The sequence below is a fragment of the Hydra vulgaris genome, chromosome 08 (assembly GCF_038396675.1).
Source record: "Hydra vulgaris chromosome 08, alternate assembly HydraT2T_AEP".
Lineage (NCBI taxonomy): Eukaryota > Metazoa > Cnidaria > Hydrozoa > Anthoathecata > Hydridae > Hydra > Hydra vulgaris.
In genome coordinates, this window is record NC_088927.1 from 66,619,526 (window position 1) to 66,637,352 (window position 17,827).

The 17,827-nt window shown below is 29.0% G+C and overlaps 2 protein-coding genes across 2 annotated transcripts in view; one reads left to right on the forward strand and one right to left on the reverse strand.

Annotated features, from left to right (window-relative positions):
* Positions 1–608: 608 nt before the first annotated feature.
* On the forward strand, positions 609–1,076 carry LOC136083544 (uncharacterized). The gene has a single exon (XM_065802947.1). The coding sequence runs from the start codon at positions 609–611 to the stop codon at positions 1,074–1,076; it is 468 nt and encodes a 155-aa protein (XP_065659019.1).
* A 1,072-nt stretch (positions 1,077–2,148) lies between these two features.
* Positions 2,149–17,827, reverse strand: part of LOC100210963 (GTP-binding protein 1) — a 40,905-nt gene continuing 25,226 nt past the window's right edge. The window contains exons 6-11 of the mRNA XM_065804206.1: positions 7,031–7,232; positions 6,662–6,806; positions 6,362–6,544; positions 3,847–3,982; positions 2,969–3,059; positions 2,149–2,828 (exon numbers count right to left, since the gene is read on the reverse strand). Coding sequence (XP_065660278.1) covers positions 2,594–2,828; positions 2,969–3,059; positions 3,847–3,982; positions 6,362–6,544; positions 6,662–6,806; positions 7,031–7,232 — 992 coding nt within the window. The 3' untranslated portion in view covers positions 2,149–2,593. The remainder of the gene's footprint in view (positions 2,829–2,968; positions 3,060–3,846; positions 3,983–6,361; positions 6,545–6,661; positions 6,807–7,030; positions 7,233–17,827) is intronic.

Below are 17,827 nucleotides of genomic sequence, written 5' to 3' on the forward strand. Positions count from 1 at the left end.
ATTAAAACACAATTATTTAAAATGAGGTTAAATGCAGATGAACAAGAATCTTTTCGAAAGCGACTAAAAATGTTTTTTGTAAATAAACCTAATATAAAAAAAAAAAAAAATCGTAAATCATTTTGAAAAGGAAGGATTTACTCGAAGTACAATATATGATAACCTAAAAAGACTTGAAACTGTTCAATCGTTTTCTGATAGAAAGCACCCTGGTCGTCCGACATCCTGGACTAGAGAAAAGAAAGCCGAATTAACGAGACTTGTTAACAATCGAAAAGGGGTCAGTCAGAGAAAAGTAGGTATTAAATTTGGTGTAAATCAATCGACAATTGGTCGTCAGTTAAAAAAAATGTATATTAAATATAGAAAACGTGAAAAGACTCCAAAATACACTATAGAACAACAAATAAAGGTAAAGAAAAGAAGCAGGAAACTAGTTAACTAACTCTATAGCACAAAATCGCTTCTAGTCATCAATGACGAAAAATACTTTTGTTTTGCAGGGGACAACATGCCTGGAAATTCTGGATACTACACAAACAACAAAAAGACATGCCCAGAAAGTGTTAGTTTTATAGGAAAAGAGAAATTTCCAAAAAAAATTATTAATGTGGATAGCCATATCTGACCATGGTATGTCCGAGCCATTGTTTCGCACTTCCAAGGCTGTAGCGATCAATTCATCAATCTATATTAATGAATGTTTAGAAAAACGACTTCTTCCATTTATTCACAAGTATCATGGAGACTTTAACTATTTATTTTGTCCAGATTTAGCAAGTTCTCATTATTCTAAAGATTCTCTAAATTGGATGGACCAATATGTTTATTACGTTGATAAAGAATCCGATCCCTCAAATGTGCCTCAAGCACGACCAATTGAAAATTTTTTGGGACATTTGGCACAGAAGGTTTACGAGGGAGATTGGCAAGCTTCAACAGAGCAAGTTTTGATTGATCGCATTAAACTAAAACTACAAGAAACTGATTTAAACTTTTTACAGTCGCATATGAAAGGCGTCAGAGCAAAATTGAGATCAATTGCAGATGGTGGTGTTTTTTCATATAAAAAATAATATATTTTTATTAAAAGATAAATGCTTTATTTAAAAAAAATATAATAGTAGTTTGTTTTTTTATTTATAAATAAGTTATTGATATTTTTATTTTGTCCGATAACTTCCGCATCACCCGTTATACTACTCCTATCAGATCAATAGTCTTTGTTATTCTTGCAGGAGCCATTCGGTCAAATCTACAAACAGCAAATGTTTTGCATGCAGAAAGTATTCAAGCTGGTTGTGTATTCCATCAGTTATCACAAAACCATTGAATTCGTGTGCCAGGACTAAATTATTTAAGTTTTAATTTTCGTAGTTTGATGTTTTAAATTATTTTTTTTGGGTACCGCAACTTTTTCATTTTAGTTTTTAATTAATTATTAAGTTTGTACAGTACAGCTAGGGTTGCCACCTTTAATTGAATATAAACTGCAATATTTTTAAAGGCGAAGAATTGCGTTGTTAATATAATGGAGGGGTATAAAATAATAAATTTTTAGGATAAAAAAATTATGAGTTTACTGAACAATGTTTAGTCCTTACATTGCTGCTATTTAAAAACACACATGTATAAAAGATAAAAATTTGCATTGCTTTATACTAAAAAAGCACTGCAAGCTTCCAATTCAAATTAATGGAGGAGCATTTACTAAGGCTGCAACCCACCTGGTACTTAAAGCTAAGATTTCAGCTAGTTAACTGAGGTAAACTAGCACAAATAGACAGTGAAGGTGAGTTTTTTTTAACTGCTTACAAAAAAAAGAATGGAAAACAGAATCGAATAAATAGATAATGCCCACACTGTACTAACGCTGTTATACCAAGCCATCTAGTGTTAAAAAAATCTTTTTACTAATCTCTGTTAGAGGTCTACGTCAAGATAAATTATAAATTATTTACTATTTTAAATAGATTACTATTTTATGGGATTTGATATGTACGTTGGATTTAGTTTGTCTTCCTATTTATTTATTTAAAAAAATTAATTTGAAATTCCAAAACAAAGCGGAAAAACTTTAAGTTCAATTTTGCTCGGAATTAAGAAAATTTATGGTACTAGAAGTAAAAACAGAAAAGTCCCAACAACTTCTATGAATCAATATTATTTCACTTCTTATCACTGAAGCTTCATTTTATATATAAATATTTCACTTTTAAAAGTTATAAACAAGTTAACTTTATACACGAGACATAAAAAGCTATGTCAATAAAAAGATAAAAAATAAACAAAAAATGACAAAAAAAGAAAAAGATGTTATGTAAGTTACGCTAAAGTCAATATATTCCACTTGGCCATGTTTTCATGCAAAAAATTTTTATGTAACGCCATAAATATCGTGTAACGCAAATGCGATATATCTGATATAATCAGGTATTTCATTAGTATTGACAGTATAATAATCCGCCTAACAAACTCATACATGTTTGTCATAAATTATTATAAAATTTGATCGAAATATCAAATACTACCGAAGTCTTTAAAAATGCATTAATTAAAACAGTTTGTCTAAAAAAAACCATATGGTTTGCAATCAACTATCACTTCTCTCAATGTTTAAATTCGGTTTGTTATAAATAGTTCTTCTATTTACAGTTTGAGCTCGATGATGCATAAGAGCTTTAGTTTGTTTACTCATACGAGTGTTATGTGATGCTTTTCCTTCGACATCTCCATATAAATTTGTTATTGTACCAACGGCTTTTGTGCGACCTTCCCTGAAAATCATTTTTGAACCTTTCTGTATAAACTCTGGCCCCTTAATGAAACTAAAGTTAAAAAGAAAAAAGATTTACGACATAAAATCAACGCGTGGGATTAGGAAATTTAAAATCAGAAAGAAATAAAACAACAAAAATAAATTAAGAAGTAAAAGTTTACAACTAACAATAAAAATAATAAAAAATACCGAAAACGGCAAACAGCTTTATCGCCTGTGCGAAGATGTTCTTTGTCCATAGAAACTATGGTTGCAGTTTGCCTTAAACTTCCACAGTGAACTATATATATATATATATATATATATATATATATATATATATATATATATATATATATATATATATATATATATATATATATATATATATATATATATATATATATATATATATATATATATATATCAAACAAATAAAAAAATTCAGACAAAATATTGTATAAAAATATGCAACGATGTTAAAGTTGTTTCCACATCGCTACGTAATTTTTATAATAGCGATGTTAAAGTTGCTTCAAAATCTGCAACTAATTATTTACAATAGAATCTCGATGTAAACTTAAAAAGCAGTATTTATTTTTAACTGCCTAATTATTTGTTTGGCGTTATTTTTTATTAATTTATTTGTTGAATGAAAGTAGATAAAAGTGACGTAATGAAACTAAAGCTTTTTATGGTATCTATTAGTTAAAGGACTGTTTAAAAGTTTTAAGAGTATATATATATATATATATATATATATATATATATATATATATATATATATATATATATATATATATATATATATATATATATATATATATATATATATAATACATTTACAAATATATATATATATATAAATAATATAAAAGTAAATATATATAAAATACAGTATATAAATATAAAATTGGAACATAAATAAAAAATTTGTTTCACCGTTTCTTTTACACAGTGTTGTAAGAAATAGATTAGAGAGTAAAACAAATGAAATAAAAAACATTTAAGCTTTAAACTACACACACACTTTGAAAAAGTTATTTATATTTTAACTGACTTTATAATACTTTTTTTTGCCTACTCACCCATAGCTTGATAACGTGCACTTATTGTTGTTGGATGGTGAAGAACGAGCACATCTGCATCAAATTCCCAAGTAGCAACTGCTTTCAGATCACGTGATACTAAAACCATTCCTTTTCGAATATCTTGTCTTTTAATCTAAAAATTTTGAGTCAATATATAAGACATTAAATAACTAAGATTAACAAAGGTTTTTCAATAATAGAATACTAATTGCTTTGAATCAAAATCAAATGTTGTTTTGTTGCACGTTTATAATGATGAGTTGAAGTTAAAGTTTTTATATTACTTGTTAGAAGCGATTTTTTTAAACAAAGATGAAAAAAAAAAAAGTTTGGGCGGGCAGTCTATCGTGCCAACTTAAAAATTTGTTATACTAATACTGGTGACGATAACGAAAGTTTAAAAAAAAAAACTACAATGATCTGAGTCTAGAAACAATATTACTCTGAAAAATTGTGTCTTACTGTCCCAAATGTGGAAAAAAAAATACATACTATAAATGAAAATAAATAAAGTATTAAAATTTTAAACTATATAGAAATTTGTCAGAAAAATCTAAATAAGTTTCTTATTATTTAAAAATGGTGACCAAAGAAAGTTAAAACTCTTTGAGGGGACCTTTCCTTTGAACTTCAAAAAGTCATAACTTTTAAACCTTAAAACATCTTTTCACTATATAAGAATTTCACAGATGAATTTTAGTCACATTTAAAAAAAATGCTAATATTGCCTCCAAAAAGATCCCTTTGGACCCTAATTCTAAGATAAGTGTTAAATAATACATTTATTACGGTTGGCATTACAGATTTAAAACAAAAACAAACATCAAACCTCTGCTTAGTATACTTCCCAAAAAAATGTATTAATAAACAGTATGAAATTTTTTTCATTTAATGAACTAGTTAAAAAAACATTTCAAAATTGATTAGAGTTAATCAGATTGTTTTAAAATGCCAAATAATATAAAATGTCAAAAAGATAATAAGTCAGCTAAATTTCTTTTTCAAACAGATAAAGTGACAGAACTTAAAGAAAAAGATATGGTGTTGAGTAGAATATATAAGTTCTGTTTAAAATCATCCAATTTAAGCAATGAGAAGGTTCTAATTGGTATCTGTACTAAATGTAGAAAAGCATTAGAAAGACTTGAAAAAGAAGATATCATACTGAGTATGATTTCTCAAAAGTCAAACTTAGAGTAAATGTATCATCACCTGAAACAATAAAAATATGTAAAAGGTTCAGACTTATTATTGGAAAAAAATTGCCCCACACTTGCACTCTCACAAAAAAAGAGTAATTTTAAAAGAGGAACTGAACAAAGTAGGGAAACCTTTTATTCTTGATTTAGTATTTTGAACATAAAATTTAGAAATTTATGTAAAATATCTAAAATATAAAAACTGAAAACCTGGATAAAAATTATTTACATATTAAGGTATACGAGGTTAAACTTTAATGCTCAAAAGTATTGAAAAGAAAATTTGCCATAGAGGGAACTAAAATCAAAGTTGTAACCAAAATAATTTTTCCAGGTAAATGACGTTTCTGCTTTTGATGTGAAACTGGCAAATATACTTTTTGTAATTGAAGAGTGCAGCATCAACACACCCTTGTCTTTGGTATAACAGCAAAGAAGAAATGCAAGGTTTTTAAACAGACGATGAAAATAGAACTCTGCCACCTTTAAAGACTTTTTTAAAAACTAGCTTTCAGCTGCATCTTATATAAACTGCATTAACTTTCTACTAGATGATCTGCCTAATGGCATAAAGATACAATGTTGAAATTCCAATGGAACTGTGTCAGAAGAATTAATGAAATCTCTATTCATTATGATTTTAAACATTTTTTGAAGAGTGGATACAAAGTTTGCAGTAACCTCAAAGCTAATCTACCTTGTTAAAGCAACAGGCATACCTGCTTTAAAACAGTTTTATAATATATGTGTATTTTTGGAAATTATTATTGATTGTAAATGTAACTAAACACATATATGTAAACATTTATTTGCATTGTTTTGAAAATAATTGAAACAAAAATTTCAAGATTTTTTGTTGTTCAAAAATGCTAACCTACAGATATGAGTTATCATAGTTTAGGACCAATTTTACTTTAAAATTAGGGCTCTAATATTTGTTTTAAAACACAAGCCTCAACGAACAAGGCCACTACGCAGAGAAATAAGGGCTTTTACTCCTTCCTTGGACGCCATTTTTAATTAATAAGAAATTTTTTTTTTTGCAGCGTGTTCCTTTATCACCTATCTTATACCCTGCTGCTACAAGAGAGTGCTACATCAATTATCTTATAGCCTGCTGCTACAAGGAAGTGACACTACATCGACTGAGATTTTGGTTGGGGCAGGCAGTCTGTTAAATAATAAAAAACAAGCTTTTAAAAAAGAGTTTTTAAACTTTTTCTGGTCTTTAAAACAATTTTCTTCTCTCACATACCTACTATATTGCTTATATGAATGCCACTTATTAAAAATTCATTTTAAAAATATGTAACCTTTTTAAGAGAAAATGACGCAGTCTGTCCTGCTTTTACTTCTTTAACAGGAAGTCGTTTTCTATGTATGCTTTTTATAGGTACAGGTTGAAATGCACCAACACCATCTGGACCAAGCAAAAGTGTATCATTAATTTGAATTATACCTTGTAACGTTGTGCCTGAAACAACGGTTCCAACACCCTAATATATTGAATATTTACAATATAAAAATTATATTTTTATATTGTAAAAATTATATTATATTTAATATATGCAATAGCAAAAAAAATACAATAACACACACAAAAACTAGCTCACTGGGACAGAGTAAGTGTCATCAATTTGAAAAATAGGTGGCTTGTCTTGAGCATAATCTCGTCGAATTGATAGTAAATTTAAGAAGCATTTTAACAAGTCAAGATTCTCTCCTGTTACATTTGAAATCTGGAAGATGGGACATATTCTATGAGATATAAATATGTAAACAAATTGCAAACAAATTTTGTACACAAAAAATGCAAAAAAAAAACTGAAAAAAAAAAATAAAAAAAAATAATATAATAAATAAAATGAAAAGAAAGTCCTTAAAGGTTTGAATATCTCAAGATTAAATTTTTTTAGCATTTTATTAAAGCAGATATAGCACAGCAGATAAGTGAAAACTTTTCTTAATAACTTAAGAACAACCTTTCTGAAGTAAAATTAGTTGCAGAAACAACAACATCATCTTGACTAGATACTATTACAGGAATTTTGCGACACCCTGGAGATTTTAATATTCGCATAAGTAATTTCATTGTTTCTTGAAGGATATTAGTTGGACACATGTCTATTTTAGTGACAACCACAAACACTGGTACATTAAGAGCCAATGCTAATCCTAAATGTTCTAAAAAAGACAATGCATAACTTTACTATATTGTAATTTTGTAATTTTACTATATTTGTAAATTTCTTTTATTTTTTAGACTTATTTAAATCTCTTTTTAATTAAACTGTTTCAATAAAGGGTAAAAGCAGGTGCAATGTAACGACTTGAAGATTTGAACAACTTTTGTATTTTCAGTTTTTATGAATTATCTTTTAAAAGGAAAACTATAATTTTTTTTTTTACAAAATTGTTTTGAGTTTTTTGTTTAATCATACAATATAAATCTATTTGGTTTTTAATTTAAATATTTTAACATAAGTTAAAAAGAGTTACTGTGTGTAAAATAATTCAAATTTTGTTCAATAAAATTTTGTTTTGACCTCCTTGTTATAAAAATAAAAACTTTCAGGGCTTCAACTTAATATGTAGATTTTTGTAAGCGACCAGGGCTAACATTTGACTAGGGATGGGCAGGTTTATGGCTGGGGCTGCCTAAATCTTGAAAAAACCCTATAAATAAAATAAATATTTCATCTTGGATTTAAATTTACTTTATGTTTATGAATACATATACATACATATATACTAAAATAGTAGAAAATCATTTATCAGACATTATCATTTTACACTGTGTTTCATCGGAATTAGGAAAAATGAGTTCGGCAATATATTGCTCACCTTAAACTGTTTGATGTCAGCAAAATAAAATTTGACGCAATGGAGTTACAATAAAACAAAATTAACAATATTCTTGGACAAAATTAATAATATTCTTAGAAACAAATTAAATTTACAACACTGAAAAAATACAACTAATGTTATAAATAGGTCCTCCACAATCAAAAATAAAAATGAATGTACATTTATTAAATTTGACATTAATGATTTTTACCCCTCAATAACTGCAGATATCTTAAGACAATTGATTTTTCAAAAATCTACACAGTTTTTCCAGAAGAGACAATTTGTACAATAAAAATTAAAGAAAAAAATAAAAACAACTGCTTTGATGTAACAATGGGCTGACGAAGAAGAATTTTGTGAATATTTGGACTATATATTTTAGATTTATTAGATAAAATAATTATTATAAATAATATAGGCCTTAATTGGAATGATGGCTTAATAGTAATGCATAAAAAATCTGGTCCACAGCTTGGTAAAATTAGAAAAGATACAAGAAAATGTTTTTAAAATATTGGCTTTCAAATCAAAATAAGCATAAATTTAAAAACTGTGATTTTCTTGATGTCACATTAATCTTCTCTAAAAATTCATATTGGCCTTTCAAAGAACCAAATGATGAGTTATTTTATATTAATATTAACTCAAATCATCCACCCCAAATTCTAAATCAAATCCCGATTTCAATTAATAACAGTCCTAATCAAAACTCCTCTGATGAAAATGTATTCAATTCCTCTAAATGAATTTTTGAAGATGCTCTTAAAAAATTAAACTCAAAAATTTTAAACTAAAATTTGACCCTGAAAAAAAAAGAACATAAAAAAGCGAAGTAGAACTAGAAATGTAATTTGGTTTAACTGCCCATATAGCAAAAATGTTTTCACTAACATAGGAAAAGTGTTTTTAAAATTGGTCGATAAGCATTTCTAGCCCTTTAATAGATAATACATTAAACTTTTAATCAAAATACAATTTAAACTAGCTACAATTGCACAAAAAAAAATGTAAAGAATTAGGGGACATCCAAAAAGGTCATCACGCTAAGTTTAACTAATGGCATGAAGTAGGAGAATGTTGGCTTTCGTACGCAGAGATTTTTAGAGTATTATTGCGCCTTATGTTAACGAAAATCTCTGTGGAAGGGAGCCAATAAACTTCTACTTCTGGTTAGAATTTAAATTCTGAATGACGTCCTTTATGGAAGACCCCTTACAAAAGGTCACATTAATGCTTTGCTAAACAAAAAAGAAATTTTGAATGAAAAAACAACAGAATATTGTAATTGTAAAAAAAAAAAAAATTGTCCAACGAGTGGAAAATGTTTATCAAAAACGTGGTATATAAATGTGTTGCTTCCTCTAAGAATGTTCCTGATAAATAATAATTGGCTTAACAGAGAAAGAATGGAAAAAACGCTTTGCTGACCATAAACCATCCTATAAAAATAAAAAGTATTCAAAAGACATCATGCTGTCAAAATACATATGGAAATTGTAAGATAAAAACATAGATGATTTAATATTGAATTGGTCCATCCCTAAAACAGCACCTACATATAACAATATTTCCGAAAAATGTATACTATGCATACAAGAAAAATTTGAAAAATTATATATGCGAAACAAGAATGTTTATTAAACAAAAAATCTGAATTAATTTCTAAATGTAGGCATGAAATTAAGTTTCTCCTAAAAAACTATAAAAATAAGTAAGCTTAAAAAATAGTTACATTAAATTAGAGTCTGATGAAACACAGTGTATAATGAAAAAAGTTTAATAAGTGATTTCTACTTATTTATCATTGCTCTGTTCTTTTAAGAGCATTGAGCACTTTCTTTTGTAAAATACATATCAAATTATTTGTGTGTGTGTGTATATTTATATATATGCGGAGCCGTAAGTGCCGGGGAGGGAGGGGGGTCAGGGGTCTAGACCTCCCCAATAATTTTTAAAAAAATATTTTTTTTATAAGAAACCTATTGTAAAATATATAGAATGACTTTATTTCTATAGCATTTATTTTCTTGAGATAAACATAAAATCTGCAAAAACCTTACATTTTCTACTACTTCTGTTATTATAAATTATTATTTTCAAATTTTTTATTTTTCATTACTCACCCCCCCCCTTTTTTTTTTTTCCATTGAATAAACCCCAGCCCCCCCCCCCCCATATCAAAATTGTGGTTACGGCTCTGATTTTTATATATATATATATATATATATATATATATATATGTATATATATATATATATATATATATATATATATATATATATATATATATATATATATATATATATACACACCTGTCCAAAATTGGTAGAAACTACTTTGAAGCCCTCCAGAAAAACCCTTTTGAGGGATGATTTTTGTAATATTCCTGATCACAAAAATGTAAAATTTGAAATAATCTGTAACCGCTCTTGGAAGAAAATTTGATTTGAAAATTACATCCTACACAAGAGAGGGAAAATGAGAGCATTCTGTTTATTTTGATTTTCTAGAGCATTCAAATTTGAAAGTTTATATTTAAACATAAATATTATCATATGTGTACATAACTAGATTAAAACATAAGGTAAAGAGCTAAAAAACTTTGTGACATTTTCATAAAGTGATGTATTTTTTAGTAAATATTAGTTTTTAAATTCTACATTGCAAAGCATTATTAACCACACATGAAACCACAATCATGTCCATAATATTGATAGGAATAAAAAGAAGTATTCTGTGTGTTCTAAGAAGGAAGAAAGTTTTAAATTACTCATTCCTAAAAAAAAATCTTAGTTTACTGGCAGAATAAAAAAATAGTTTTTACTCCCAATTTAGATATTCTTGCTGTTGTAGTCCACGAGACAAGTTTGCAGCCACTTTCTATATTCTGGATGGTCTACTGGCCTCTTGTATCTGCTCCAATGAGACTTAAAGCTGTGGTGAAGAGCTTCAGTGGCCTGCTCACTATATTTTCCAAGGGAGTCTTGATTCTTTTCTATGAAGTGTTTGATGTGGTAAAACACTGCATGGACTTTTGGAGTAACACTTACTCTGTCAAGAGCCAGATAGGAGGCTTGGAATGATGATAGTTTTTTATAATAGTCAGGTTCCAGGGTCATTCCAAAGCAGGCAGACACCACTGCATCAAATTTTCTCAGTGCATCAACAATGCCAAAAATGTTGAACGCACAGTCTTCTTCTGCAAGCCTTTGAAGGATATCTACATTTTTGAGGAGTTTTCTACACTCATTTCCGGCAAACTGACCACCATGGAAAGGCTGAGGCTTGATGTGAAGAGCCTTGGGCCACTCATCAGCTTTCAACCACTCTTCCTTCAATGCTCTGAACAGATGGTTGACTACTCCAAGTAAGAGATGGAGTTCCATTGGTGGAATGAAGTCCAAGACTAGGACATTATCAGGCAAGCTTAAAAGAGGCTCATGGACAACATCCTTAAAATCTTTGGCTCTTTTGTAGTACTGAATATTGTGCTGGAATGCTTTGAAGCATTTTCTCAATGAACCAAATGTTCGAGGACTTCCACATGCAGACAAATCCTTTGAGTCAACTTCACACCAAGTGCAAGGGTGAGAGCTTGAATGGGACTGCAAACCACAGATAATATTGGCTAACTTCAAATCACATGAGATGAGGAAATGGGCACCCTCAGGATGAATAAGATTCAAAATTTTTCTTACATTGTTGTAGTTTTCTGGAACTTCTTCTGCTACAGCAACAAGAAGTTGATGCTTCACTCCACTTTCTTTAGCTACTTGTGATGTCAAGTTTTTCTTGCAAGGTGGAGACCTAGACTCTAACACTTGCTCCATCTCTTGAATGCCCAGACTGACCTTAAAGAAGCCACCACCTAGACTTGTCTTTGAAGCAGGACATCATTCAGAAGTTCTCCTAGGTTTTTGCAGTGTACAACCAATTGCTTCCTTCTCTGTGATTTGTCATTGCAGACTTCAATGTCAGTTTGAGTGAAATGAGCAGACAGCTTCTTTCCAATCTCAATAAACTTTGTTTTAAAGTTGGGTTCCACAACGTGACTTTTGGTGACTTGGTTTATGGTAGACACCAATTTATTCATTGAGGAATTGGACAAACCAATGTTGACTTGGACATTCACCAGATCTTCTGCTGTCAGTAGTGGGGTGTCTCCAAAAAGTTTTTTGGCACTTGATGGTCCTAAAATAAAGTTGAAAACATTTATATATAGTTGTACTTGTTTGCGACAAGTAAAATAGACACTTAAAGTATAATGATATTATGATGGATAAACAAACATAAGTAGTAAAAAGCGTTTGACTATCTAATTAACAAATTTTGATCTTTGGCTAGGTGCTAGTCTAAATGTGTAAGAAAATATGCATTTACTGATTTGACACTACACTAAACCTGGATAATTATTTGATATGTTTGATTCAACTAAATTCAGCTGTAAGTTAAGTTTGGTGTACTTTATCATGCAACAAAATAAATTTTGTACTTATTCAAACATTGCCCTATCTCAAATTTAAGGGTACATTAAACACTAACTAATCTTTTATTTTATTATAAGAGATAACTAACAAACATATCTCTTTTTACAAGGGGCTTTTTGATAACGTGTCTGTGATTTCTTAAAATAGTAAACTTAGGATAAGAATGCTTAGTCTTAAAGCTTGTACATAACACAATAGTAATTTTAGCATAAATTTATGTACCTTTTGTGAGACACAAAGGGCGGCCACCTCTGTTTTGTGCAAGTTTGACAGTTTCATGTGGAGATGCTTTTTTGACAGTAACAACTGATGCTGCAATTTGCTCACTGACAAGAGAATCCCTCATTGCTAGTTTTCTCATGTTTTCACGAAATGAGAAGTCAGAGCAGTTATGTGATATTCCTTTTCCAAGAATTGACAAGCACTCTGAACATCTTTTTTGGTTTGAAGAAGACTGTGAATGTTCAGAGGAAGTCTCCAGTGGGTGTTTTTCATAAGACTTCAAATGTCCTATTTGACAAATCAGGCAGTCACAGTCCTGTTCCCGAGTTGAAGGTCTGACTTTTATAGTTTCAAATTGAAACATAAGAGGAAGTGAAACATTCTCACCATTTTTCTTCTTTCCGAGAGCAATCCTGCATGTGTCACAAATCCCTTTTGGAACTCTAGAGTCTGATATGTCAAGTTTCATTTGGAGCACAGTTTCAATTGTATTGATCAATCGATTGTTCAACTCTCTTGTACATTTTCTTAAGCAAAAGATACAAACTGTTTTTTACAGTCTTCATGAGTTTTCTTTGAGTTTGGCATTTTTCTGAGACTTTTAACAAAATTTTGCTCAATAAAGGTCTAATTCTAAAGGTAAAGTATCAGAGAATTTGCTATTTCCCGAAAAAAATTTTTGTTAACTTTTAAATATTTTAAATTCCAGGAAAGCTAAAATTATTGCAAAAAAAATTGTTATTTGAGTATTTATTTAAGTATTTGATTGCTATTTTATCCTAAAATGCTGCAAAAATGCAAATGAGATATTAAACCATTGTTTTAAATTATCTTAAAACAGAGAAATTCTTCAAATCAAATTTTCTTCCACGGACGGTTACAGATGATTTCAAATTTTACATTTTTGTGATCAGGAACAATACCAAAATCATCCCTCCAAAGGGTTTTTCTGGAGGGTTTCAAAATAGTTTCTACCAATTTTGGACAGGTGTGTATAATATATATATATATATATATATATATATATATATATATATATATATATATATATATATATAATATATATATATATATATATATAATATATATATATATATATATATATATATATATATATATATATATATATATATATATAATATATATATATATAATATATATATATATATATATAATATATATATATATAATATATAGTATATATATATATAATGCATATATATATATAATGCATATATATATATATATATATATATATATATATATATATATATATATATATATATATATATATATATATATATATATATATATATATATATATATATATATATATATATAAATATATATATATATAATATATATATATATATATATACAGTATTGGACAAAAACGAGTGCAACCAAATAATGCTAACTTAGTTTCTTTATATAAAAGTGCTGCATTTTTTCAATTTAGAGAAATAAATATGTAACTGTTTAGAGACAAAGTTCTTCAAGTTTTATTCATCACAAAGTTCATTATTTGTACACGAAAATTAATAAACTAATCAAAAGTATTAAAAAAAGTTGATTTCCTTCTGGACAAAACAAGTGCAACTCGATAAAATGTTGACCAAGCTGTATTTCGCTATTAATATTTTGTGGCGAATCCTTTGTTGTCGATCACAGCCTTGCATCTTCGAGGCATAGATTCAATCAGGTAATCAATGAAACTTTGTGGAATCGCTGCCCAGGCCTTTTGGATTTGTTCAAACAGTTGATCCTTATTACGAACACCTTTACGATTAATTCTACGGTTGACGATCTCCCACAGGTTCTTGATAGGGTTGAGATCCGGAGATTGAGGCGGCCAATCCACCACCGATAGGTGGTTGTCTTGAAACCACTGCTTGACTACTTTTGCAGTGTGTTTCGGATCGTTGTCTTGCTGAAAAACCCATTTTATTGGCATATTCCATTCAGCATGAGGAAACATAACATCTTTCAGGATGTTTTTATACATGAAACGGTCCATTATTCCATCGTTTCGATGTATTGGACCTAGACCGTTAGCAGAAAAACACCCCCAGACCATTACATTGCCTCCACCATGCTTCACGGTCTTATGGCAGTAACGCAAATCTAGGCGTTTTCTGGCCGGTCGACGTACACGGCAAATGCTATTGCTCCCAATGATGTTGAACTTCGATTAATCACTGAACAGGACAGTTCGCCATTTCTGCACATTCCAGTCAATATGAGATGTAGCAAACAGGAGTCTTTTCTTCTGGTTTTTTAGTGAAATCAGCGGTTTCTTTGCAGGGCGTCGAAAAAACAATCCGGCTTCAACAGCACGTCGTCTGATTGTTCGGTCCGATACAGGCAGCTCAAATTGCTTTTGTATCTCGACTGATGATATCCAGGGATCCTTCTTGACGGATCTGACAATCATAGAATCCTCTCTAGAAGTGGTAGAACGCGGTCTTCCACCTTTGTTATCTGCTGCCAACGTTTCTCGTTCAACGATATTTGGAACATAGTCTTGATACGGTCCATTTTTTCACACGACATTTATCAAAAATACTTTTTTGTGATATTCCACTTACGTAATCGCCAATAATTTTCTTTCTTAGTTCCAATCCAAGACTGTCGGGAGCCATTTTTGCACTTGAAGTCATAAAAATAATAAAAATAAATAATCACGCTTCTTAAGGCTTACCGTGTTACATTTACCTTGTGATGATACATTAATGCTCTGTGGAACACAACGTCTTGGTTGGATATGGACTGTATTGATGTAATGAAACACTTGTTATATTTCACTACTTGTATTGATGTTCTTCGATAAAACACTTTGAAAAAACTCACTTCGATAAACTGCCTTGATAATGCTGACTGATTGACTTCCATATACTGACTGAATTACATGTCGATTTACATGTCTCTTTTATAGTAAAATGAACCTGTGTGAAACTGTTTCGGAAGATTCTAGATGCTTCTTTTCGATGTTTCTGGAAGCTTCTGGATGCGTCCGGATGCTTCTGAATGTTTCTGGATGCTTCCAGATGCTTCTTCTGGAAACTTCTGGAAGCTTCTGCATGCTTCTGGAAACTTCTGGATACTTCTGGATACTTCCTTTAATTATTAAAACACTTCCGTGACGTTGACACGGACCAGACTTAAGAAAATGAAACAAACCAAAAAAGTTGCACTTGTTTTGTCCGCTGCAAAATGGCACTTGTCAACGAAGTTCTGGCTGTGTGCTGTCACCTGTCAGCTGATTGCTCATGTTATGGCATGCTATGACTCCAGACTCTTGAAATGTTTGCTGTGGTAGTATAGTTCGTTACGTTTTTAAGAAATGTACAATTAGGAACACTTTTTAGCATTGTTCGATGTTGGTTGCAAATGTTTTGTCCAATACTGTATATATAATATATATATATATATATATATATATATATATATATTATATATATATATATATATATATATATATATATATATATACATATATATATAAACACACACACACAGAGATATACATATGACACTATGAGCATCATTACAAAAGTAAATAAAGTATAAAACAGAGAAAAAGCAGATTTTTACTTGTAAGGTAAGCAAATTAATAATTTTAATCCAAATAATGTATCCAATGGTCCCAATTATATTTCAGAAGACCAGATCAAAGATGGTTTTAAATGTTATTTTTAAGCTACAAAAAACAGTGGCTTTGTATCAGAATGAGATCTCCTAGTATTATATTTACATAAATCTCTTAAAAATTCAATATAAATATTATTAGAAATGATTTTTAAAACTGTTTACAATACAATGGAGTACTATTCTTGGGGCCCTCTCCCACTATTGCTGTATTAAGTTACCCCATACTTGCTAATAGAAAATAAAAGCTTTATTTGTACTTGTTTTTTCAATGAGTTTGTTTAAGGAAGTAAAAAGCTTTCGGATCGTAGCTTACAAAATAATGGTACTTACCAATAGACACATTGAATAAGATACTTTAAAACTTATCAACTTTAAAGACTAATAAATTACTTTGCCATCAAAAAAATACGTAATTCAACCCCTCACAAGCCTAATGGTGTGTAACAATATCAATTTTTTTCCAAAACATAGCTCTTTTAGCAACTGTTTCATCATATGAAAGTGGATGTCATAACTCTCAAGATGCCTCCACAATTACAATGTTTCATAGTGCCCCATGTATCATGGTGCCCCACTCTCCTCTATACATATAAATTCATATATATATATACATACATATAAATTCATATATATAGATATACATATAAATTTATATATATAAATATAAATTTATATATATACATACAAATTTATATATATACATATAAATTTATGTATATATACATATAAATTTATATATATATATATATATATATATATATATATATGTGGCAGACTGGCCACAGGGAGCACCAGAAGAATTCCCGGTGGGCTGGGATGAATTTGGGCCAGTGGGTCAGCCTAAATCAGGTTGGTCAAAAATTTCAAATTAAGTGAATGCAAGAAAAGAAAGGAAGGAGCTGAAAAATTAGGTGATAAAAAACAAAAGCAGGTTTTATCAATTTTTAACCCGTTTCTTTTTTTACTTTCTTTTTTTTGATGTGGGCCAGACAAATGTAAAATTCCTAGGCCAATTTCGAGCCTCAGTCTAATATATATATATATATATATATATATATATATATATATATATTATATATATATATATATATATATATATATATATATATATATATATATATATATATATATATATTTGTAAACTTATCTAATTTTTTTAAATTTAAATAACTTTTTTATTCAAAAACCCTGGTCATTTCCTAGTAGTTTTGTACAAAAAATTCTGCTGAAGACGATCCATTTTACAGAACTGAATTCGCTTGTAGCAGAATAAAGTTATGAAGAAAAAAACTGAAGTAAAAAGATGTTCAACTGACTATTTATTTTATATAGTTGTATAATTATTTCACGCTCATTAATTAAAATTTAATTTATCGACATCTCATGCATCAACTTTTTTTATAAGAATGAGAAATCTACATAAATTAACTTAAAAAAACAATTAACAACTTTATCTCAGTCAATGAAGAAAGATTCACACAATGGCAAACAAATTAATAAAGAATTACACTGACAAGCAACTAAATGGTGCAATTTCAAAAATAAAATCTGACTTATCATTGTGTAAAG